At 42.3% G+C, this 25,160-nt stretch overlaps 1 protein-coding gene across 1 annotated transcript in view; it reads left to right on the plus strand.

Annotated features, from left to right (window-relative positions):
• Positions 1 to 617: 617 nt before the first annotated feature.
• LOC140196648 (alpha-1,3-mannosyl-glycoprotein 4-beta-N-acetylglucosaminyltransferase B-like) overlaps positions 618 to 25,160 on the plus strand; it is a 167,966-nt gene continuing 143,423 nt past the window's right edge. Inside the window, exon 1 of the mRNA XM_072256198.1 lies at positions 618 to 735. Coding sequence (XP_072112299.1) covers positions 618 to 735 — 118 coding nt within the window. The remainder of the gene's footprint in view (positions 736 to 25,160) is intronic.

Here is a 25,160-nt window from a genome sequence, read left to right on the forward strand (position 1 = left end):
AATGCTGAAATAGTTAAGTCACCGCACTCAATAAATACAGTCGTAAGGCAACAATACTCCAAAGGGCAAAACGGTTGAGAGATAGCCTTGAAGTGACAAACATACAGCTTAAAGATGTGTCTTTACGTAACATCTTGAAAAAAGGGAACAGTAGAGTTACCAACAGTTGTGAGAGAGAAGTGAAACAAGAAACTTTGTGTGCGAGGTAGAGCGGATAGTTCGGACGTGAATAGTCCTGGAGGAACGGCGACACACTCCAATGAAGGAGGGGAGAGACTGAGTCGAAGGAAGATTGAGCGGTGGGTCCGAACAGAGGAGAGCTATCCGGCACCGTGCGAAACAACGTGCTGAACGGAACTAGTCAGAGAGAGAAAAAAACTGGCAGAAGAGAAAGAAATGGAAAAAATATGGAAATAAAAAAAATTGGAAATGATTGAAGATACTGTACACTTGAAAGAGAAAGGCGGCGTGAGAAAATGAAATGAAAGCGGACTACTATCTCTATCAGATTCCCGAACAGCTCATTCAGTCGGAAGAGTTAGTTGAGAGCAGGGCTTTTGGAGAGCGTTAGAAACATTACCAATTTAATTCTTTACGCGAAGACGAGCTTCTGTTCGATGAGCACGGTTCTGGGATGTCATGAAATGAGGTTCAGGAATGGAAGGGTTTTAACGGCACTTTCTCTTGGTGCTTTTTTTTCCGTATCATTGTTCGCTTCCTGGCTGAATATGAAAGGTAGGTGGACTACTTCTAACCTGGTCTATTTTCATCCCGCCGTGACTAAGGTAACAGCATCTCAACCTGCTGTCGATCCTAAGAGCAATGAGTATATTCGATTGAGAAACAATATTGCGCACACTTGTACTGTGTGTGCTCTGTGTTCGCTTACCCTGGAGTTTACACTACTCATTGATTCTGCCTGAAAGGAAATCTCTTTCGAATTACACCGCTTCAGGGTTTAGATTGTACTGGACCGTGCTATTAACGAGACTGAACACACAGAAAGAAAAATATTAACAACCAACTATACTTCAGTTACTTTCTCAGTCTTCTAGACTTGTCTGTAATTTTGATCCTCTCCGGCAATCTTTTAAATGTGTCTTTTACAATGAAATTCCACGGAGATTCTTTCTGGGAAATCTTCAAAATCTCCCAGAAACGAAATAGCTAGATGCCTTCTACCTACTTGCCGCAGAAGGCGTTCTTTACTCAACCAAGTTGCCGTTTGAGATGGTAACTTGGCACTTGCTGTTTGCTCTCGTCCTAGTTTATAGCCTTTCGTGATGGTAATCCTCTGGGCACCAGGTAGAATTTTACACATGTTCTCCCTCATGGCAACGGCACTGAACTTAAAAGGCTTTTCATTGTTCGAACATGTTAATGATTGCTAACCTTTATGCAGTTTGTCTGAGCCAGATGTATCTTTGTCAATTCAAAATTGTCCCTTCTCCAGTTAACATTTGAGAAAATCTTACAATGGCTACCAAGCCTGCACCGTATCTTGCACTTGGAATATTGTGCTCAGTTCTAGTCGCTTCACTAAAGGAAGGATGTGCAACCTTTAGAGAGGATGTGAGGAGATTTGCCAGGATGCTGCCTGGATTAAAGAGCATGTTTTATGAGGGATGCGTTAAGCAAGCTGGGGCTTTTCTCCTTGGAGCAAAGAGTGATACGAGGTAGCTTGATAGAGGTGTACGAGATCATATGAGGCATACCACTTAGTGGCACAGCTACTCGCTTATGCAAACATCCAATCAGCCAATCATCTGGCAGCAACTCAATAAATAAAAGCTTTCAGTCGTGATCAAGCCTTTCAGTTGTTGTTCGGAGATTTAAGTGACTTTGACCGTGGAGTGCTTGTTGGTGCCAAACAAGTTTGTTTGACTATCTCAGAAATTGCCGATCTCTTGGGATTTTCACACACAACAGTCTGCAGAATTTACAGCGTCTGGTGTGAAAAAAAACAACAAAAAAATTCCAGTGTGTGGCAGTTCTGAGGGTGAAGCCACCTTGTCAATGAGAGGTCAGAGGAGAATGGCCAGACTGGTTCAAGCTGACAGGAAGGCGGTAGTAACTCAAATAACCATGCATTACAACAGTTGAACCTTGAAATGGATGGGCTACGGCAGCAGAAGGCCACAAAATACTGACAGTGTCCAATTAATTAGGTACAGGAGGTGCCTAATGAAGTGGTCGCTGAGTGTAGGTCGATTGGATAGCCAAAGACTTTTTCCCAAAGCAGAAATGGCTAATACCGGGGCTCATAATACTAAGGTGATTGGAGGAAAATGTGGAGGATGTCCGGGATAAGTAAGTCCTTTACACAAAGTGGTTGGGGCACAGATCGCCCTGCCGGGGGTGGTGGTAAAGGCAGATACATCAGAGGCACTTTAGAAACTCTTAGATAGACACATGGATGATAGAAAAACAGAGAACAATGTAGGAGGGAAGGTAGATTGAACTTAGAGAGGTTAAAAGGTTGGCACACCATTGTGGTCAAAGGGCCTGGACTGTGCTGTAATGTTCTATGTTCTATACGCTTTATTGTCATTACAGTCACACTGTACTATCCCTGGTGTTTGCTGCTACACACTTTGACTGGTACTTGCAGTCTTCACTGCATCCACCTAAGGCAGTCCCTTCTCACACTAGATAGGGTAGTTAAGAAAGCTTATGGGGTGTTATCTTCCATAAGTCGAGGGACAGAGTTTAAGAGTCACGATGTAATGATGCAGCTCTATGAAACTCTGGTTAGGCCACACTTGGAGTACTGTGTCCAGTTCTGGTCGCCTCACTATAGGAAAGATGTGGAAGCATTGGAAAGAGTACAGAGGAGATTTACCAGGATGCTGCCTGGTTTAGAGAGTATGGATTATGATCAGAGATTAAGGGAGCTCGGGCTTTACTCTTTGGGGAGAAGGAGGATGAGAGGAGACATGATAGAGGTATACAAGATATTAAGAGGAATAGATAGGGTGGACAGCCAGTGCCTCTTCCCCAGGGCACCACTGCTCAATACAAGAGGACAAGGCTTTAAGGTAAGGGGTGGGAAGTTCAAGAGGGATATTAGAGGAAGGTTTTTTACTCAGAGAGTGGTTGGTGCGTGGAATGCACTGCCTCAGTCAGTGGTGGAGGCAGACACACTAGTGAAATTTAAGAGACCACCGGATGGGTATATGGAGGAATTTAAGGTGGGGGCTTATGTGGGAGGCAGTGTTTAAGGGTCGGCATAACAATGTGGGCCGAAGGGCCTGCACTGTGTTGTACTATTCTATGTTCTATGTTGTTCACATCAGTCTTTTACTGAATCTGCACTCATCCTAAGCAGAATCCTTCCCTTCTAAATTGCTGTTATGATTAAATTGGTATTTGTAAAATAATGGAATTTATTATTACGGATTTAAAAAAAACTTAGCTGTGTAGTTTACTTAATATTGGTTGAGAACGCTTCAGATTATTTAAGGATTGTGTCATGTGACTAACTGCTCTCGGAGTTTATACAAAGTATTAGAGAGGTGTCAGTGAGGAGCCCCTCTGAAAAAGGGATACAGCCTATTCGTGCTGTGTACTTGCCTGCATACTCTGCCAGCAGGCTTCTTTAGATGCTACAACCGCACAGAGAATGCCAGTTCTATACTGGTAGGATATGAGGAGGAGCTTGCAAAGAATCGCTATCATGTAATTCTGTAGCAAGAATGTCAAAATTTACAATCGATCACAAGGAAGTAAGGTGCAGACTAACGTACGGGGCGAAATGATAAGGTACGGAAAATCGATTCCAAGTAAAGCTCAGTTTTGTAACTGACAGAGCTGAATTTAGAACAGGTGGCAGGACAGTTCTGAGCCAGACATACTGGAAATGTTGTTAGCAAGAACAAAGTGTGAATGCCCTTCAATCTATTGTATGGAGAGGATGGAGATGCTTTTCCGATTAATAATATCATTGAGAATGAGGGCGAGGCTGAAGCCACTTAGTGAGATGATATCTGAAAGCAGGAAGATAATCTGGTTATGTCCAGACATCTACAATATTTGTATGTGAGGCAGGCAACCCTATTTCCAATTGATATCATATGAGGAAATATGGGCCAACAATTGGAGACCCAGAAAATGACTAGTGATTACATTGTTGTTCTAGAAAACATGTCAGGCCATTTTGGATTGATACTAGAACCTTGGCTAAAGATGGTTATTAAAGGGGTGGACCATTTGAAGTGTGGTCTGTTACATAACTGGCAGTATCCAGCAGACTAGAATGAAGACATAGTTAGAGATCCCACAAAGGGGGTGATTGAGAAGAGATGATAAGAAAAAGTAAGGATGATTACAAGAAAGATACTAGCATGAATAGATTGACTGACTGGCAGGAGACAAAGAGTGGAAGGGGGGCTTTTCTAGATGGCTGGCGGTGACTAGTTGTGTTCCATAGGGGTCAGTGTTAGGAGCACTTTTTTCACGTTGTATGTCAATGATTTAGATGATGGTATTGATGGCCTTGTGGCCAAGTTTTCAGATGATATGAAGATAGGTTGAGTGGCAGGTAGTGTTGATGAAGCAGGGTGTCTGCAGAAGGACTTAGACAAATTAGGAGAATAGGCAAAGAAGTGGCAGATGGAATACTGTGTAGGAAACTATATGGCCATGCACTTTGATAGAAGGTATCAAGGAATAGACTATTTTTTAAACAGAGAAAATTCAAAAATCAGAGTTGCAAAGGGACTTGGAAGTCCTCGTGCACCATTACCTAAATATTATCTTGCAGATTGAGTTGGTGGTAAAGAAGGCAAACACAAAGTTAGTATTCATTTCAAGAGCACTAGAATATAGAAGCAAGGATGTAATGCTGAGGCTTTATAAGGCATTGGTCAGACCGCACTTGGAGTATTGTGAGCAGCTTCAGGCCCCTTATCTAAGAAATGATGGGTTGGCTGACAGGAACTTAGACCGTAAGACCATTAGACATAGGAGCAGAATTAGGCCATCTGGCCCATCAAGTCTGCTCTGCCATTCAATCATGACTGATCCTTTTCCTCCTCAACCCCAGTTCCCGTCCTTCTCCCCGTTACCTTTGATGTCATGTCCAATCAAGAACCTATCAATCTCTGCCTTAAATACACCCAATGACCTGGCCTCCACAGCTGCATGTGGCAACAAATTCCACAAATTCACCACCCTTTGGCTAAAGAAATTTCTCCGCATCTCAGTTTTGAATGGATGCCCCTATATCCTGAGGCTGTGCCCCCTTGTTCTAGACTCTCCCGCTATGGGAAACATCCTTTCCACATCTACTCTGTCTAGGCCTTTCAACATTCAAAAGGTTTCCCCCTCATCCTTCTGAATTCCAGAGCCATCAAATGTTCCTCCTATGATAAAACTTTCATTCCTGAAATCATCCTTGTGAACCTCCCCTGGCCCCTTCCAATGCCAGCACATCTTTTCTAAGATGAGGGGCCCAAAACTGTTCACAATACTCAAGGTAAGGCCTCAGCAGTGCCTTATAAAGGCTCAGTATTACATCCCTGCTCTTCTATTCTAGACCTCTTGAAATGAATGCTAACATTGCATTTGCCTTCCTCACCACCAACTCAACGTGCAAGTTAACCTTCAGAGTGTTCTGCACAAAGACTCCCAAGTCCCTTTGCATCTCAGATTTTTGGATTTTCTCTCCGTTTTAGTGTTGAATTTGGTGTTGATCCAAGTGCAGAGGGAGACACTTGGCCTCAGAGTGAACAGTTCGCTCAGTTTTAATTAGAACTGTACAGAACAAAGGAAAATAATACATGTTATTTAGGCTAACTAAAAACACTCAAACCAACTAAAAACTCACACTATCATCATGACTGGAAAGCAGTAACTCAAAGAAAATTTATACTGTTCCTTAAAGCGGGTCTGTTGAAAACACTAGTCTTCTTTCTCAGAACATAGGCAAAGGTTAGCAGGGAACATTGTCGTCACTGTGCCTTGGTGAACACTTGGCAAGACTGAAATGAAAGGAAGGGAGGTAAATACAGTTACAAAGAAATAGTTATTGGCTGGAGTATGCATTCTTACGTGTGTGCTTGCTGTCTTCTTCCAACTGCTTGCCTGCAGAGTGCCCAGACTCCACAGCAGACTCTGTCATTGTAACAGGGCCCCCGCTCCCTTTGTGTAGTTCTCAAGGTGCCAGAAACCTGAGCAAGGAAACGTGGAACACTGGGTGAATCGTCTTGGATAATGGGAGGTGCAGCCTATAGGAGGCTCTGCTGATTGAGCCTTCTGCACTATGAATGGTCCCACAAATTTTCCCCTGGCTTGAGAGGACTCACCTTTTGGTGGAACTGATTGGCTTGCTGAGCATATTGTTTCTGGGTGCAGAGCGTTGGACCAACTATTCAACAGCAGGGACTCCCACATCAATCGCTCGGTCAGGGAAGAGTGGTAGCTGGAATAACTTCTGGCATTCAAGGGGGAGCATGCCAGTGGAGGACGTTTGGAGGTTTTTGTGGGCAATCTCTGCTCAAACCAGTTGAGGGCTTCAAGTTGTGGAGTTGGAAAAGATAAGGCAGTGCAGCGATGTCTCCAGCTCCTGATTCAATCTCTCAGTCTGGCTGTTGGATTGGGGTAGAAAAATAATGTAAGGCCGGCTGTGGCTCCCAAAAGAAAAAAGAAAGCCTTCCAAAACTGGACATGCACTGTGGTCCTCGATCAGACCCGTGTCTTGAAGGAAGTCATGCAGCCTCGATGCATGCTGAACCATAAGAGTGGCCGTCTCATGAGCTGACTGGATCTTGTGGAGAACAATGAAGTGGGCTGCTTCAGAGAACCGGTCCAAAACCAGCAGAATGGCAGACATCCCACCTCTTCCAGAAGTTCTGGGAGTCTCCCGCATATTAATAGCAGCTCCCTGACGCCCACAAATTATATACAATATCCCAGAAATGAGAGGGAGAGTGGGAGAGTGAGCGAGAACCGGAGTGGGAGCGAGATCAAGAGCGGGAGCAAGAGCGAGCATCCTGATTGGTCTTTCTTTGTGTTAAATAGACCTATCAGTTTTCTCTGTGGGTGGGCTTTACAGTCGACCTCTGTCTCTCCATCAGTTCAGTTCCGTGTCCTGCACCACCATGGCAAAGTGTTTCAAAAAAATATAAAACGCACTTCACCGCAGACTACATTAAAGTGTACCCCTGCCTAATAGGGGTCAAAAATAATGACAGTGTTGCTTTGCAACAGTGACTTTTCTATTGCCCATGGTGGGTTAAAATGTAAAAGGCATGTTGAGGTGAGTTTAACAGGTGTCATTCATTCATTAGCATAGCTAACATTATTTAAACTATCTGGCTGGCTGGTAAGGAGCTACTCTATTGATGTTCTATGTGATGAGGCCAAACTCCCTGTAGACGTGCTTAAAGTTGTAATAGAATTCCATGATAATATATAAGCACATATTTTAATGTCACATTTTCTGCATGTACCCAGTTTACAGATTACAGATTGGTTTACAGATTAGACAAAATCACTAAACAAAGTATTACATAAGACAATATAATAAGGATACGTCTTATGCTTTTATTTCTTTTAGGGACCACAACGTATTAGGGAGGCTAATCGCAGGGAAGGCTGCTCAAGTATTTCACAGTTCTTTTCAGCAGAGCCACATCACAGTTTGCAAGAGAAATAGAAAAGCTATTTGCATTAGCATTGAGATTGCCAGCAAAATACTCAACAAGGAATATATATATTTCTGTTCATCAAATCACCGAAGCAGCTGAAAAATGTGCAGGGAAGTATGTGTTTAGGATTGGTGTTGTCCTTAGTGATGTCAGACTGGCAGAAGAGAGCATCAGTCTTGGTATTCTTGTTGCCAGGATGGTAGGTGAGGGTGAAATTAACCAGGTGAAGAAGAGAGTCCAACTGCCTTGGTGGGAGTTGGGGCTCTTGACGTCACAAATGTAGGAGAGGTTTCTGTCCTTGAAGCACCTTTCCTGTTTGACTATAGATGGTTTGGCAGTCAGTAACTGCCTGAATTTTACATGGGTCCATTTGAACAGTGAAAGGAATAAGAATGTAGTCGAAGGATGTCACCTGCTCTTTGTGGAACTCACACTTCTCTGGCTTGGCAGAAAGGTCGTTCTCGAGGAGCTGTCTGAGAATCCTCTGGACATACTGGACATGTTCCTGATGAGAACGGGAGTAAGTAAGAATGTCATCCAATACACAAAAACAAACTGATTTCCTATGGCCCCCATTGACCAGGGCCGAAAAATGGCAGGAGCGTGGACTCAACCAAATGGCATCATGAGGTACTGATAGTGGCCAATCAGGGTGTTGAATGCTGTCGTTCACTCATCCCTTCTCGCATGCAAACCAGGTTGTAAGCATTATGCAGATCTACCCTGGAGAATATGGTTGTTTGCTGGAGATGTTCAAGTGCAGAGGCAAGCAGGGGAAGATGATTATGGCTCTTCACCATGATGTTGTTGAGGGGCCGATAATCAATGCAGGGATGAGAGTTGCCCTCGTTCTTGCTCACAAAAAGGAATCCGCCCCAATGGTGAGGTTAACAGAGGGATAAATCCTAAGGCCAATGTCTCCTTGATGTATTCTACCATGGCCACAGTTTCAAGAGAAAAGGGAGAAGAGCCACCCTGGAGGCTGAGGCTGATGGGACTGCTATAGAGGAGGATATGGGAAGTTGGACTGTCCTGGGAGAGAGCTGCTGAACAGGGGCAGTGAGACCAAGAATGGCAGCCAGCTCATTCTGGCTGTCTGTGGTGATTTGCTGATTCATCACTGCGAGTGCTGACACCTGTTCTTCCTGCTTGGACAGGGGTTGCCTCTCTGAGAGTAGTTGTCCCCACTTCGCCAACACAGTCTCTACCGCCTCCAACTTCCCTCCTGCCTGACCAGTGAAATTCAGGGTCAATTTCAGCTGTCTTCTCTCCACTGGGTCCATTTTGATGGTGAAGTCTTCCTGACAGGTGTTCCATGATGGCCCAGGTGCAGAGGGAGAAATGTGGATTCGGAGTGGACAGTTTCTTTAGTTTTAATTAGAACTGTACAGAACAATGTGAAATTATAAATAATTGGCCAACAGAGGCACTAACTAAAAACTGTAGGTCACCGTAGCTTGAAAGCAGAAACCTTAAACAGCATCTGTCTAAAGTACTAGTTTTCTTTCCCAGAAAGTAGGCAAAGGTAAGCAGGGAATGTTGTTGTTGCTGTGCTTCGGTGAAGACTTGACAAGACTGAAATGAAAGGAAAGGGTTAATGTACAAGGAGTGTTTGATGGACCTGGGCTGTACTGGCTGGAGTTTAGGAGAATGTGGGGCGGGGTGGGAGGAAATCTTATTGTAACCTACCGAATATTAAAAAGCCTAGATAACGTGGACGTGGAAAGAATGTTCCCTATAATGGGCAAGTCCAGTACCAAAGGCACAGCCTCAGAATAGAGGGACATCCATTTAGAATGGAGATGAGGAGGAATTTCTTTAGGCAGAGGGTGGTGAATCAGTGGAATTCATTCCCACAGATGGCCATGGAGGTCGTCATTGGGTATATTTAAAGTGCAGATTGATAGGTCCTCGATTTGTCAGGGCGTCAAAAGTTTTGGGGAGAAGGCATGAGAATGGGGTTGAGAAAGATAATAAATCAATAATGATAGAATGGCATAGCAGACTTGATGGGCCAAATGGCCCATTTCTGTTCCTATGTCTTATGGTCTTATGATCTTATGACTGTGAGGTGGAGATGTGATTGGGAGAAGGTCAGGGCGATGATTAGATCATGTTGAGCCAGCGATCAACAAGCGTGTATTCATGATCAAAGACCAAAGGTTCATATGGTGTAGGAGCAGAATTAGACCATTTATTCCATCATGCCTGTTCTGCAATTCAATCATGGCTGGCTTTTTTCAACTGAATTCCCTGCCTTCTCCCTATAGCTCATAACCCCCTTAAAACATTGTAAAAGGATGAAATCTGTGGCAAAGGTACCATTTTAAAAAAAGGAATCTCGATTCTTACCAGTTGTGGACTGTTGTATGGCCTGAGTGGCTTCTTGAGGAAATAGGCTCCACTCTACCATTCCACATGTAATTTTGTGAGAGATGTGCCATCACTTGTCACTCAGTAAAGTCCTGGATTTTCAGTGCTTGCACTTAAGTTAGAGACTTAAACTGGTACCTCACTTAACACCATTCTGCAGAGAACCAACACATTACGGAGCATACGACCTAGATGAAAAATATTAGAAGAGAAAAGTCAAACTCTACCAGCTTAACACTTTGTCAGACATGTCCAGGTTGCAGGCTGAACAAAACCATGTTGTTCACATTCAATCAACCAATAAGGGTACATTAATACTTGACCAATGAGAGTGTAGTATTTAATGAAAGCTTTGCGAACTCACTCAGTACACCACTTCCTGGGAATGTGTAAGTGAGGTGCTTGTGTCTTTCTTTGAAATGGCTATGATTTTCTCTGGAACTGCTGGCCAACTGCTGTCTTGTCACCATCTGAAATTCTGTCAACTATAGATTATGTTGTCAGCAAATTTATAGATGGCATTTGAGCTGTGTCTAGCCACAGAGTCACAGCTGTAGTGAGAGTAGAACAGTGGGCTAAGCACACTTCCTTGAGGTGCGCCAGAGTTGATTGTCAGCAAGGAGGAGATGAAATTTTTGATCTGCATAGACTGTGATCTCAAGGATTCAGTTGCAGAGGGAGGTACAGAGGCACAGGTTTTAGAGCTTGTTAATTAGAACTGAGGGTATGATTGTATTGAACACTGAGCTGTAGTCAATGAAGTTGCCTGATGTAGGTATTGCTGTTGTCCAGGTGATTCAAGGCAGAGTGGAGAGCCAGTGAGACTGCATCCATTGTGGACAAATTGTTAGTGGATCCAGGTCTTTGCTTAGGCAGGAGTTGTTTCTAGCCACGCCCAACCTCTCAAAGAACTTCATCACAGTAGATGTAAGTGCCACAGGGCAATAGTCATTGAGGCAGCTCACCCGGCTCCTCTTGGGTACTGGTATAATCGTCGCCCTTTTGCAGTAGGTGGGAACCTCTGACTGCAGCAGTGAGAGATTGATGATGTCCTTGAAAACTCTCGTCAGTTGTTTGACACAGGCTTACAGAGCCCTACCAGGTTCACCATTAGGGCATGATGTCTTGCAAATATTCACCCACCGGAAAGATGTTCTGATGTCGGCCTCCAAATCAGAGATGACAGGGCCACCAGATGCTGCAGGGACTGGCACAGGTGTAATTTTGTACCCCCTTTCAAAGTCTGCTTAAAATGTGTTTAGCTCATCGGCGAATGAGGCATCATAGCCTTTCAAGATGTTAGGTTTCGCGGCTGGTCAAGGCCATTAAGTCTCCTGGTGAACATGGTGAGTTGGTAAATTGTTAAGTTTGCAGATGACACAAAAATTGGTAGAGTTGTGGATTGTAAAGAAGGTGGTAAAAGAATAGATCAGTCGGAAATTTGGGCAGAGAAATGCAAATAGAATTTAATCCAGAGAGGTGTGAGGTGATGAATTTTAGGAGGTCAAATACAAGAACAAAGTATACAAAAAGGCAGGGTGTTTCAGAACATTGATTTACAGAGGGATCTTGGAGTGAAATTCCATAGCTTCTCGAAAGTGGATGGCTGGTAAAGCAAGCATATGACATATTTATGTTCGTTGGTCAGGGTAATGAGTTTAAAAAATTGACAAGTCAAGATGTAGCTGTATAAAACTTTGGTTAGGCTGCACTTTGAATATGGTGTGCATTTCTGGTCACCACACTATGTGGTGTTTTTGGAGAGGGTGTAGAAGAAGTTCACTAAAGTTCTACCTGATTTAAAATGAATTAGTTATAAGAACAGTTTGGAATCGTTAGATAGAAGTATTTCAGATTATGAAAGTCTTGGAATGCTTTGCCATGGCAGGTGGTAGAAGAGGACATACTAGCAAGGTTTATGAAGTATATAGACAGACATATGAATGGGCAGGAAATAAAGAGATATGGATCCTCTGCAAACAGATTGTTTTAGATTAGACTGGCATCATGATCTGTGCAGGCACTGGACCAAAGATCTTGTTCCTGTGCTGTAATGTCCCACGTTCAAAGCTGGCAAGATGCAGGCCATTGTTTCATTTCAATGGTACTTCATCAAAGTAGAAGTTTGAGATGAAATAAGTTTTTAATATCAAAGCCAAGAAGTTAAACAAGCTTCCTTTAAAGCAAGACAGATAGAAATCCCTTGGGAGAGAAATAGAGAACATCATCAAGGACACTGTTCCTGGAAGGAACTAGATATCCAGTGCCTGTGGTGTTTTCCTTTTGTATTATCATATAACTCAGTGTCATTTCTGTCAGAATGAGGGAAAGGGTCTCATAGCTTGAATGTAGTTTAGCAAATGTAGTAGAGATAAATACTTCGGATTCACTGCAGAAATGATTGCACAAGAAGGGAAATTTAATTTAGACTGACTACATATATCTTATCACTTATCTTGGAAAATAAGTCAACAGAAACTAGACCTTTACCTCATGATCTTCCTGATCTGTTTGCCTTGGCACTGTACCAGACAGTGCATTGAATCTTCATGTGGTTTCATGGTTGGGGCAATGCAGCAAAGGCAGCATTCCAGTGAACAGACTGTTAGCACAGATTTTCTAGTAGTTTGCAGGATTGGTGTGTAGAGAAAAGCATGCACGACTGTAATGTGAGGTGATGTATTTTAGGAGGATTAATATGACAAGGACATCTTCAATGAATTGTAGGCCCTATGAGTAATGTGCAACAGAGTGTGATCTTGGTATGAGACCCAGGATCCTTGAAGGTGACAGCATATGTAGCTAAGGTATACTTACCATCATTAGCCAAGTCACGGCATATAAAAGCAAGGAGGTCATGTTGTAAGTTTATAAAACTTTGAACGGGGCACACGTCGAGTATTGAAAAAGGGTCTCAGCCCGAAACGTTGACTGTTTATTCATTTCCATAGATGCTGCTTGATCTGTTGAACCCCTCCAGTATTTTGTGTGCATTACCTTGGAGTACTGTGTTAGTGGCAGTTCAGTTTGCCACTCTATAAGATGGATGCTATTGCACATAGGAGAAGATTCAGAAGAGGTTCATCTGAATGTAGTTTAGGATGAAGCATTTCCAGTACGTGGAAAGGCTGGATTTTCTTACTGTGATCAAGGCTGAGTGGAAGACCTGACTGAGCTGTACAAAACTGAGGGGTGCAGATGAGGCATGCCACCTTTCTGATGTATCACCTTTTGAAGTTGTCCTGGATGCTGGGAAGGTTAGTGCCCAAGATGAAGATGGCATAGTTGACAACTCTCTGCAGCTTTTTCTGAACCTGTGCAATGGCCCCTCCATACCAGATGGTATTGTGACCAGTTAAGTAATATTTGTAGACATTTGCGAGTGTCTAAACCAGAGGGCATAGATTTAAGATAAGAGAGCAGAAAATTTAGATGGAATTTAAGGAAGAAAGTCAGAATGCATTGTCTGAGGAGATGTGGAGCCAGGTTCATAACATTAAGAACTATTATGGCATGGAGGTTTATACGCCAAGTGCTAGAAAATGAGATTAAAAATGAAAATTTGATTATTGGCAAGTACATGATGATTTCAGTAAACTGAGTCTTTATCCAAATGATGTGAGTTTTAATTGAGTATAATAACAAGACCAATGAATGCAAGTAATCATTTTTAGAACACTATTCCAACATAAGGATGGCTAATTGGAAAACATTGCAGAGGAAAGTAACATTAAGCTATTATACTGCAATAATTCACTTAACTTTCTATCACATTGGAAACTGAATTTTGCAGTTGTAATTCCTTTCTAAAGAGCTTTAAAATGCTCAAGTAGTTGCAGATATCTTAAAACTATTTTGTTACAAACGCACAGTCCCAAGGAGCACATTCTCAAGCAGTGGTGTTGCAATTAATGATATACTGTAGTATTAGAAATGGTGGACAATTGTACTGATCATTTTTCCTGTCCTTGCCAATAATACAGGCTTATTTTCAGTATGAGAGTTTCCTTTTAATAAATTATTTTACTTTTGTAGTTTATGTGTGCTTGCATTTTTTAAATCAGCATTGTGTTGAAAGAATGTTCTGAAGAATTAAATTTTTGATTGTTGTTCTGTTCTTTGTACGTGTATTGAAAATTAAATATTGAAATCAGTATGTATGATTCACAGCACGCATGATTTTCCATCTACTCACTTGTAATGGTTGTAAATTGTCTGTGCTTATGGATTAGCAGAGCTAATATCTGTGTCTAAATTCAGTGCTTTCTCCAATTCATTACATGGAAAATTACATGTTATGTAGAGTATCTCATAGTCAGAGATAGGACAGATAGAATGAATGAAATCGGAGGGAAAATGTGCACAAGAAGGAAACAGAGTGTATCCGTCAAAGATGTCTTCAAAAGGTGGCATCCATCATGAAGGACACTCACAATCTGTGACATGCCGATCATTACGATCGTCAGAGAGGAAGCACAGGACTATGAAAAATCACAAAGTTTTAGGAAAAGCTTCCCGCTCTCCCCCCTGTTCAATGGTCCATGAACAGTACCTCGCTGCCCCTCTTTGACGGACCATGAACAGTCCATGAACACGACCTCACTACTTCTCTTTTGCCTTATATATTTATTTTATTTGTTATTTCTATTTTTTTTAATGTCTTTCACTGGGCTGCTGCCACAAAACACCAAAATTCACAACACACTGTGTGTCAGTAATAGTAAACATGATTTTGAATCAACTTCCTGCTGCAATTCTAGCTGGTGCTGGTAGAAAGTACACTCCACCCACGTGACCAAAGAAGCAAGATAAATAACCGTGGACTTTGGTGGTTTGGGAGTCATCCTGGGCAAGATAATGTTTAGAAAATATAAAATAGACATACCATCTTACTCTGCTTTTCAAATACATTTTAAAGCACATCAGGAGTTACTTTAAAACACACCATACCGGTAAACAGAATTGATCAAACCACAATAACATGGTGGAACATGTGCTTGTATATGGATGGTGTGCAGTTTTTGTTGCAAGCTCATTTAAAGGTTAATGTCTGGTAGTCCAGTAGAAGGCACGTTTCCTGATTGAATTGGAGGAGTTTGGTAATGGGGAAGGATTGAATAGGCTGGATACATCTTCCCTGGAGTGAAGAAGGCTGAGGGTATGACCTGATATAAGGTTGAGGCATATATGATCTAACTAGTCAGAATCCTTTTCCCAGTGTGGATATAATAGCTGATCCATTTCCTATTTCAGCTCCAATCCCCTGTGTTCTCCTTGTATCCCTTCACACCCTGACTAATCAAGAATCTGTTAACATCTGCCTTAAATATACCCAATGACTTGGCCTCCACAGCTGCCAGTGGCAATGAATTCCACAGATTCAGCGCACTGGCTGAAGAAATTCCTCCTCATCTCCATTTGAAAAGGAGGCCCCTCTATTGTGAGGCTGGGTCCCCTGGTCTTAGACTCTCCCACCATAGGAAACATCCTCTCCTCATCCACTCTATGAAGACCTTTCAACATTCGCAAGGTTTCAATGAGGTCACCCCTCATTCTTCTGAATTCCAGTGAACACAGGCCCAAAGCCATCAAATACGCTTCATATGACAAGCCTTTCAATCCCAGAATCATTTTTGTGAATCTCCTTTGAACCCTCTCCAATGTCAGCACCTCCTTTCTTAGATAAGGAGGCCAAAACTGCTCACAATACTGCAAGTGTGGCCTCACCAGAGCTTTATAAAGTCTCACCATTACATCTTTGGTTTTATATTCTAGCCCTCTTGAAATGAATACTAACATTGCATTCCTTTTCCTCACCACCAACTCAACCTACAAATTTAACTTTAGGGAATCCTGCACAAGGACTCCCAGGTCACTTTGCACCTCAGATTTTTTATTTTTCTCTCCATTTAAAAAATAGTCTACCATTTTATTTCTTCTACCAAAGTGCAAGACCATACACTTTTTGACACTGTATTCTATCTGCAACTTCTTTGCCCATCCTCCTAATCTGTCGAAGTCCTTCTGCAGACTCACTGCTTCTGCAACACTACCTGGCCCACCACCTGTTTTCATATTCTCCACAAACTTGGCTACAAAGCCATCAATTCCTTCATCCTAATCATTGACATATAATGCAAAAAGAAGCAGACCCAGCACAGACCCCTGTGGAACACCTCTAGTCACCGGTAGCCAACCAGAAAAGGCTCCCTTCATTCCCACTCTTTGCCATCTACAAATCAGCCAATACTCTATCCATGCTGACACCTTTTCTGAGCTCTTAGCTTGTTAAACAGTCTCATGTGTGGCATTTTGTCAAAGACCTTCTGAAAATCCAAGTACACAGCAACCACCAATTCTCCTTGCCTATCCTACTTATTGTTTCAAGGAATTCCGACAGATTTTTCAGGCAGAATTTTCCCTTAAAGAAACTATGCTGACTTCAGCCTATTTTATCATGTGCCTCTAAGTACCCTGAAACCACATCCTTAACGATCGACTCCAACATCTTCCCAACCACTGAGGTCAGACTAAATGGCTTGTAATTTCCTTTCTTCTGCTTCACTCCCTTCTTGAAGAATTGAGTGACATTTGCATTTTCCAGTCCTGCGTAACCATGCCAGAATCTATTGATTCTTCAAAGATCGTTACCGCTACCTTCACAATCTCTTGAGCCACCTCTTTCAGAACCCTGGGTTGTAGACCATCTGAACCAGCTGATTTATCTACCTTCAGACCTTTCAGTTTCCAAGCATCTTCTCACTAATAATGGCAACTTTACACACTTCTGCTCCCTGATAACCTCGAACTTCCAGCATACTACTAGTATTTTCCACAGTGAAGACCGATGCAAAATACTTATTCAGTTTATCCACTATTTCCTTGTCTTCTATTACTACCTCTCCAGTGTCAATTTCCAGCAATCTAATATCTACTCTCACCTCTCTACTCTTTAGAAACCTAAAGAAATTTTTGGTAACACACATCAAAGTTGCTGGTGAACGCAGCAGGCCAGGCAGCATCTCTAGGAAGAGGTGCAGTCGACGTTTCAGGCTGAGACCCTTCGTCAGGACTAACTGAAGGAAGAGTTAGTAAGAGATTTGAAAGTGGGAGGGGGGAGGGGGAGATCCAAAATGATAGGAGAAGACAGGAGGGGGAGGGATGGAGCCAAGAGCTGGACAGGTGATTGGCAAAGGGGATATGAGATCATCATTAATATTAGTGGCTAATTTACCTTTGTATTCCATCTTTGTGACATTTTTAGTTGCCTTCTGTTGGTTTTTAAAAGCTTCTCTAACTTCTCAGGGATTTTTGCTCTATTATATGCTCTCTCATTGGCTTTTATGTTGGTTTTGACTTCCCTTGTCAGCCACATTTGCATCATACTGTCTTTACAATACCTTTTTTGGGATGTATCTATCCTGTGCCTTCCAAATTGCTCTGAAAAATTCCAGCCAATGCTGCTCTGCTGTCATCCTTGCTAGTGTCACCTTGCAGTCAACTTTGGCCAGCTCCTCTTTCATGCCACTGTAATTCCCTTTGCTCCACCAAAATACTGATACTTTTGCTCTCCCTCTCATATTGCAGGGGAATTCTATCATATTATGGCCACTTCCTTAAGGTAAAGGGTTCCCTTACCTTATGCTCGCTAATCTAGTTTAAACCCTCCCGAACAGCTCTAGTGAACCTGCACATAAAGGTATCGGTCCCCCCTCAGGTTCGTAACGTATTCCTTTTGTACAGGTTGTACCTTCCCCAGAAGAGATTCCAATGATCTAGAAATCTGAAACCCTGCCCCCTGTACCAGTTCTGCAGTCACTTATTTATCTGCCAAATGTTCCCATTCTTACCCTCACTGGTGCGTGGCAGAGGCAGCAATCCAGAGATTACCATGCTAGCAGTCCTGATTTTCAGTTTTCTACCTTGCTCCCTAAAATCGCACTTCAGAACCTCCTCGCATTTCCTACCTACTGTATGCCACTGGGTGCCAATATGTACCAAGTCTTCTGACTGCTCACCCTCCCCCTGTAGAATGCTGTGGACCTGATCCGCGACATCCCTGACCTTGGCACGTGGGAGGCAACAATCATCTGGGTGTCTCTATCGTGTCCACAGAATCTCGTATCTATTCCTCTGACTATGGAATCTCCTGTCACTACTGCCTCTTCACCTTTCTTCACCTCTCTTCCCTTCTGAACCACAGCGCCAGACTCAGTGCTATAAAACAAGTCAACCCTCCCCCCCACCCCCGGGTAGGTTGTCTCCCTCAACAGTATCCAAAATGGTATTCTTATTATTAAGGGGAACAGCCACCGGGGTTCTCAGTACTGGCTGCTTATTTCTCCTCCTTCTCCTGACAGTCACCCAGTTATCTGCCTCCTGCAACCTGGATGTGACTACCTCCCCGTAGCTCCTGTCTGCCATTTCCTCAGCCGCCCACATGAGACATATGTCATGGATCTGCAGGTCCAGTTCCTCAATTTGTTCTCTGAGGAGTTGCAGCTCAGTGCACTTGGTGCAGATGTGGTTAACTGGGAGACTGTAGGGCTCCCAGAACTCCCACACCTTACACAAAGAACATAAAACTGCCCCTGGAGTCACTCGCCGCACTAACTGTGTCCTCCATTTGCAGAGCCTTCGGCATTGTCAATCACCTCTCCCATCTGTCCCACAATCTCATTGACCTCCAACCATCAGGCAGAAAGTACTGCAGTATAAGAACAAAGACGGTTAGACGGTTACCCTGCTACCAACCAGTACACATTATTTAATGCAGTTCCAGTAGCATTTTACTGTTGTTATTTAACTATAGCTCATGTATGAACTTAATGTCAACTTGTACACCTACAGAATACTTTTTTAAATTAGCTGGTAATATTATTGTGTTAATATTATTTTATGTTCTGTATGTGATATATGTACTGTGTTTTGCACCTTAGTCGCAGAGGAATGTTGATTTGTTTAGCTGTGCACATGTGCACGGTTGAATGACAATAAATTTGACCTTGAACTTTAACTGCAAGTTTGGATTCAGAACTAGCTTGCCAATAAAAGACAGATAGTAAGGGCTGAAGGCCTTTATTCTGGCTGGACCTCCATGACCTGTGGAGTTCTGAAGGGATTAATGCTGCGACTGATTTATGATATATATCAATGATTTGGCTGAAAATGTAGATGGGCAGATGATCAAATTTGCAGATGACATACAGTATATATATATGGGACAAACTTGAGTTGTTCTCCCTAGAGCATCGGTGGCTGAGGGGAAATTGATGGAGAATTTTATAATTATAAAAGGCATAGATAGCGTAGACAATCAGAATCTTTCCTCCAGAGTGGAAATTTCAAAAACCAAAGAAGATGCTTTTAAGGCTAGAGGAGGGAAGTTCAAAGAAAATGTGAGGAGCAATTTTTTTTAAGCAAAGAGAGGTAGATGCCTGGAACAGGTTACCAGGAATCATGTAGTTTGGTGGAATTTAGGAGTTTTTTATATAAACACAAAAATATGAAGGAAGCAGAGCGATGTGGATGATACACATGTGCGTGACATCTAGTATAAATTGGCATCAAGAGCAGCACATTGTGGATCAAATGGTCTGTCCAGTGCTGTACTGGTCAATGCTTTATTAAAACCAAGAGGACATGAGTTTAAGATGAGAGGAAGGATTTTCAATTGGGACTTGTGAGGTAAGTTTTTAACAGAGTGGTTGCTATCTGGAACTTGCTTCCAAATAAGAAGTGGAGTCAGGTAAAATCACTGTGTTTAGATATTTGCAGACAAGTGCTTAAACAGACAAGGCATTGAAGGATATAGACCTAATATGGGCAAATGAAGTAAATGAATATGGGCAAAAAAGTTAGCATAGATGTGGACGGTCCAAATTTGTGACTAGTTGAGGCACCCAATGGTTTTGGTGAAACGTCAATTGCTGGAATGTATGTGTTTGTCTCTTTGGCCTATGTCCTTGGAGCCCTCAGAAGCTAATTCTGAGCCATGCTCCCTATTTCAGAGGTTGCTCCATCTTTGTTGTCTCAGAAATGTTCCTAGAACTGACTGCTCATAAGTAGTAAGATTCTTGAGAGAATCAACCTACAGTTACTACAATTAATTGGATGCTCACAGACTATGCAGTTGAACACACAGAGCATCCTTAAATCATGGTGCCAAAGCTGGCATCTATGGCTGATTCAAGGCACCAGAGAAATTCAAAGCCAATAGAGCAACAAGGTCAAGTAAGATCTCAACAAGTTTGGTATTTTCACTGCTCAAAACGGCTCTGTGGAGAAGCCAGGACAAGGCTTGTGTATATATTTTGAATGACATGAGAGGGGCCTGGTTGAAGCCCCCACATGAGGGGCAAGAAGGAGAGAACTTTCATCTGGCATGTAGGCCTGTCATCACGTAAGGAAAATTGCCACCATGTTCTCCCATAGCACTGGCAAGTACCATTGTCTGACCTTATTGCATACCATTTCATCTGACAAGATGTTTGATAACCTGAGTAGATGGAAGGAAGACAGTCTGCTGATCAATATTTGTTCATCCCTGTACAAATGACATTGGTGGCATCAAAACACCATTACATACTGGACTGGATCCAGTAGGTAATGATCTGCTTGTTTTGTTTCCTAAACTTAACTGATACCTTTAACAATATAGCATTCAGTTCTATTCCCCCTCCCCCCCCCCCCCCCAGTCTTTGTGCTCATTTTCAACCCATTTTGCAGTACTGGCAGCAGTCTAGGTACTTGCATATTTTGCATTGTTTTTCAGGAGAAAATACTACGGAGTTTAATGCCGAATTAACTTGTTCCATTAAAGTCACTGCTCATACCAGTTCCTTTGGGAAAATATCTATTATAGATGGTTTGACTGGTTAATTGGAGGAAATTGTTTGCAAATTATTGATTGCTGCTATGTATCTGGTTTTCTTTTCCCCTAATATTGTTGTGCTTGTATAGAATGATGTCTGTAGTTGTGAAGTTTTTATCAGTATAGTAGCAAGTTCTTTCTCCAGTATAAGGAGAGAGCCCTACTACTATGCAATCTTCAATACTTAAATCAAGTTTCCTCCTATTTTTATGAAGACAACCCATCCAACAGGTATCCATTTAGTAAACTTTCTCTGGACCACTTCCAGCATTTTTGTGTCCTTTCTTAAATAAGAAGGTGATGCTATACACAGATTTGGGGCATAGGTGCACAGTGGTGTATCTTGTAGAACATGGCCCTGGGGAGTGGTATTCAATCCTGACCTCTGGTGCTGCCTATGTGGAGTTTGCATATTCCTCCTGTGACTGCATGGGTTTTGTCAGGGCTCATTGGTTTCCTTCCACATCCCAAAATGAGGCTGATAGATTACTCAAGAGATTCTGCAAATACTTGAAGTCTAGAGCAACATGCACAAAATGCTGGAGGATTTTAGTGGGTTAGTTAGCATCTACGCAGGGAAATGAACAATCGGTGTTTCAGGCTGAGGTTTCTAATGATGTCTTGGCGCAGGGCCTCATCTGTTCACTTCCCTCCATAGATGCTGCCTGATCCACTGAACTCCTCCAGCATTTTCTCTGTGTTGCTCAGGTTGGTAGGTTAATTGTCCTTTGTAAATTGTCTCCAGTGTAGGTGAATAGCAGGATCTGGGGCAGGGGGAATATGGGTAGGATAAAAGTGTTGTACCATTAGTGTAAATGGGAGTTGATGGTCAGTGTGAACTCAGTAGGACAAAGGGCCTATTTCCATTCTGTATCTTGCTCTGGTTACACCAGTGCTTTTTATCTGAAGGTGACCTCATGGTTTGTATTTAGTGTCCTTAACAAATATTTTACGCAAGATTCGAATAGAAGAGGAGCGTCCTGCTCACTCCGGATGAACTGGACCTGGTAGCATCGAGATTCATCGACACCGAGGAGGATGTTAGAAGGGCCTTCCTGAAGATAAATCCAAGGAAGGCGACGGGCCCAGATGGCATCCCAGGACAGGTTCTCCAGGCCTGTGCAACCAAACTAGCTGGAGTGCTTGCTGACATCTTCAACTACTCCTTGCTTCAGTCTAAGATCCCCTCGTGTTTTACGAAGGCAACGATAATCCCAGTGCCGAAGAAGAGCAAGGTGGCATGCCTGAATGACTATTGACCTGTGGCTCTGACATCAATTGCTATGAAGTGCTTCGAGAGATTGGTTATGGCACACATCAACCACAGACTACTGTCAACCTCGACGTTTTGCAATTCGCCTACCGGAGCAACAGGTCAACGGCAGATGCCATCTCTCTGGCCCTACATTCCTCCTTAGAACACCTGGAGAATAAAGACACATACGCAAGGCTCCTTTTCATTGACTACAGCTCTGCCTTTAATACCATCATTCCAAATAAACTGATTCCTAAGCTCCGGAACCTGGGCCTTAGCACTCAGATCTGCAGCTGGTTCTTCAACTTCCTCACAGACAGGACCCAGAGTGTAAAAATAGGGGACAAGCTCTCCTCTACAATCACTCTGAGCACCGGTGCCCCATAAGGCTGTGTACTCAGCCCCCTGCTGTAATCACTGTACACCCATGATTGTGTAGCCAAGTTTCCATCAAACTCAATATATAAGTTTACCGATGACACAACAATTGTAGGCCGTATCTCGGGTAATGATGAGTTTGAGTATGGAGAAGAAATTAAGAACCTGGTGGCATGGTGTGAAGACAATAACCTATCCCTCAACGTCAGCAAGACGAAGGAATTGATTGTTGACTTCGGAAGGAGTAGCGGACCGCACGACCCAATTTACATTGGTGGTGCGCAAGTGGAACAGGTCAAAAGCTTTAAGTTCCTCGGGGTCAATATCACAAATGACCTGACTTGGTCCAACCAAGCAGAGTCCACTGCCAAGAAGGCCCACCAGCGCCTTTACTTCCTGAGAAAACTAAAGAAATTTGGCCTGTCCCCTAAAACCCTCACTAATTTTTATAGATGCATCGTAGAAAGTATTCTTCTAGGGTGCATCACAACCTGGTATGGAAGTTGTCCCGTCCAAGACCGAAAGAAGCTGCAGAAGATCATGAACATGGCGCAGCACATCACACAAACCAATCTTCCGTCCGTGGACTCACTTTACACCGCACGCTGTCGGAGCAGTGCTGCCAGGATAATCAAGGACACGACCCACCCAGCCAACACACTTTTCATCCCTCTTCCCTCCAGGAGAAGGCTCAGGAGCTTTAAGACTCGTACAGCCAGATTTGGGAACAGCTTCTTTCCAACTGTGATAAGACTGCTGAACGGATCCTGACCCGGATCTGGGCCATACCCTCCAAATATCTGGACCTGCCTCTCAGTTTTTTTGCACTACCTTACTTTCCATCTTTCTATTTTCTATTTATGATTTATAATTTAATTTTTTAATATTTACTAATTTTAACTATTTTTACTATTTAATATTTGTAATCCAGGGAGTGGGAAGTGCAGAATCAAATATCGCTGTGATGATTGTACGTTCTAATACCAATTGTTTGGCGACAGTAAAGTATAAAGTATAAAGTGTAATGAAATTAATGATCTACCTGTATATGAGGCTTTTGTGAATCATAACCAGATCTGTCTGCATCTTAGACCTTTGCAATCTCTCAATATTTTGATAAAGACTCTTTTCATTTTTCTTGTCAAAAAGGGGAATTTCACATTTTCCATTGTATAATCCATCTGCAAATCTTTGTCCCATTTGTATCCATTTACAGCCTCCTTATGTCCCCTTTACAACTTAGCTTCCAATCTATCTTTGTGTCGTCAACAAACTGAGCGATTATAGTTTTGGTACAAGTCACTTGACTAATTTTCTAAAATATTGAGGGCCTTGGACCAACCCCAGTTGCACACCAGCTTGGCATCTAGAAAAAGACACATTGAAGCCTACTCTCCCTAGTGAACACTGATGCAAAAAAAATGTTCAATTCTCCTAACACCTTATTTTCCAGTATTAGCTCCTCAGCCTAATTTTCTACAGGACGGAAAGTTGCATCTGTCTTTTTATAAATATCTATAGAAATCTTGTCATCTATTTTTACCTTTCTGGCCAGCTCTATATGGTGTTCAGATTTTTCTTTCCTTATTAATCTTTAATCAATCTTGGCTGTTTTTTTTGTTAAGTTCACTCTCTATCTCCTGTCTTTGCTATGCTTTTTCTTTTTTCAGTTAAAATCAGATGGTGAACCCTCCACTAGAATTTTGCTTCTTTCTCAGTGGAATATATCCATTTCATCAACTACTGCATCTTGAATGACTGATCTTTTAACCAAATTGACAGTTCACTTTGGCTAGCTGTGTCTTCATGCCTTTATCATAAGGAAAACTGAGTTCAATTGAATGAACTAACTTTGCATAACAAAACCTTACATTAACAGTAACATTACCCGGCAAAATTTCTCTCCCTTTTTAAATAGTTTGAGGTGACCAACATTTTGGAATGTGGCTGGACACTTTTGGCAAAACTATTAATGCCGTCAGACACGTTTATAAGTTAATGACTCACCTGCGATGAAAGGCACTGTTGATTGGTAATGGTCAATAATTGTTAAATTGTCTATTAAATACAGAATGTTGTAAACTCACCATTAATGTTCCAGCAAAGTGTGAGCTGTTGTGACTTGCTAAAACTGTGCCTCACAGAAGCTAATCACGAACAAGAGAAAAACTGCAGATGTATGTGTTGCTCACAGAAGCTGTAACTGGGAAATATTAAAGTTTTTATTCACACAGTAAGCCTTCAGAAGAGGGAGAGACTAAGAGAATCCAAGAGATTTTTGACTTTTTCCAACACAAAGATAACAGTAAACAATTAAACAGTTTCAGCCGCTGTAATCACTAACTAACTTTAACATTTGGAATATAGTCGGGTAATATTTACAAAAGCAGCACATCCCAACACCTTGCTTAGAATATTCAATATCTGGGTCTGTTTCAAAAACCAGACACTCAACGTGTATCCCTTTTTGTTCCAGCGTTGAGGGAAGGACTCATGATTGTACAACTAACCAGAAGGTTAAGTGATAAAACAGATCTGGTCCTGAACTGTGCAGGGATACTCATTTAACAATGTGGACTGTCTCTGAAAAATAAAATTGAAAACCTCAGGGCAAGATAACTATCAGTCATGA

This window comes from Mobula birostris, chromosome 4 (genome assembly GCF_030028105.1).
Source record: "Mobula birostris isolate sMobBir1 chromosome 4, sMobBir1.hap1, whole genome shotgun sequence".
Taxonomy (NCBI): domain Eukaryota; kingdom Metazoa; phylum Chordata; class Chondrichthyes; order Myliobatiformes; family Myliobatidae; genus Mobula; species Mobula birostris.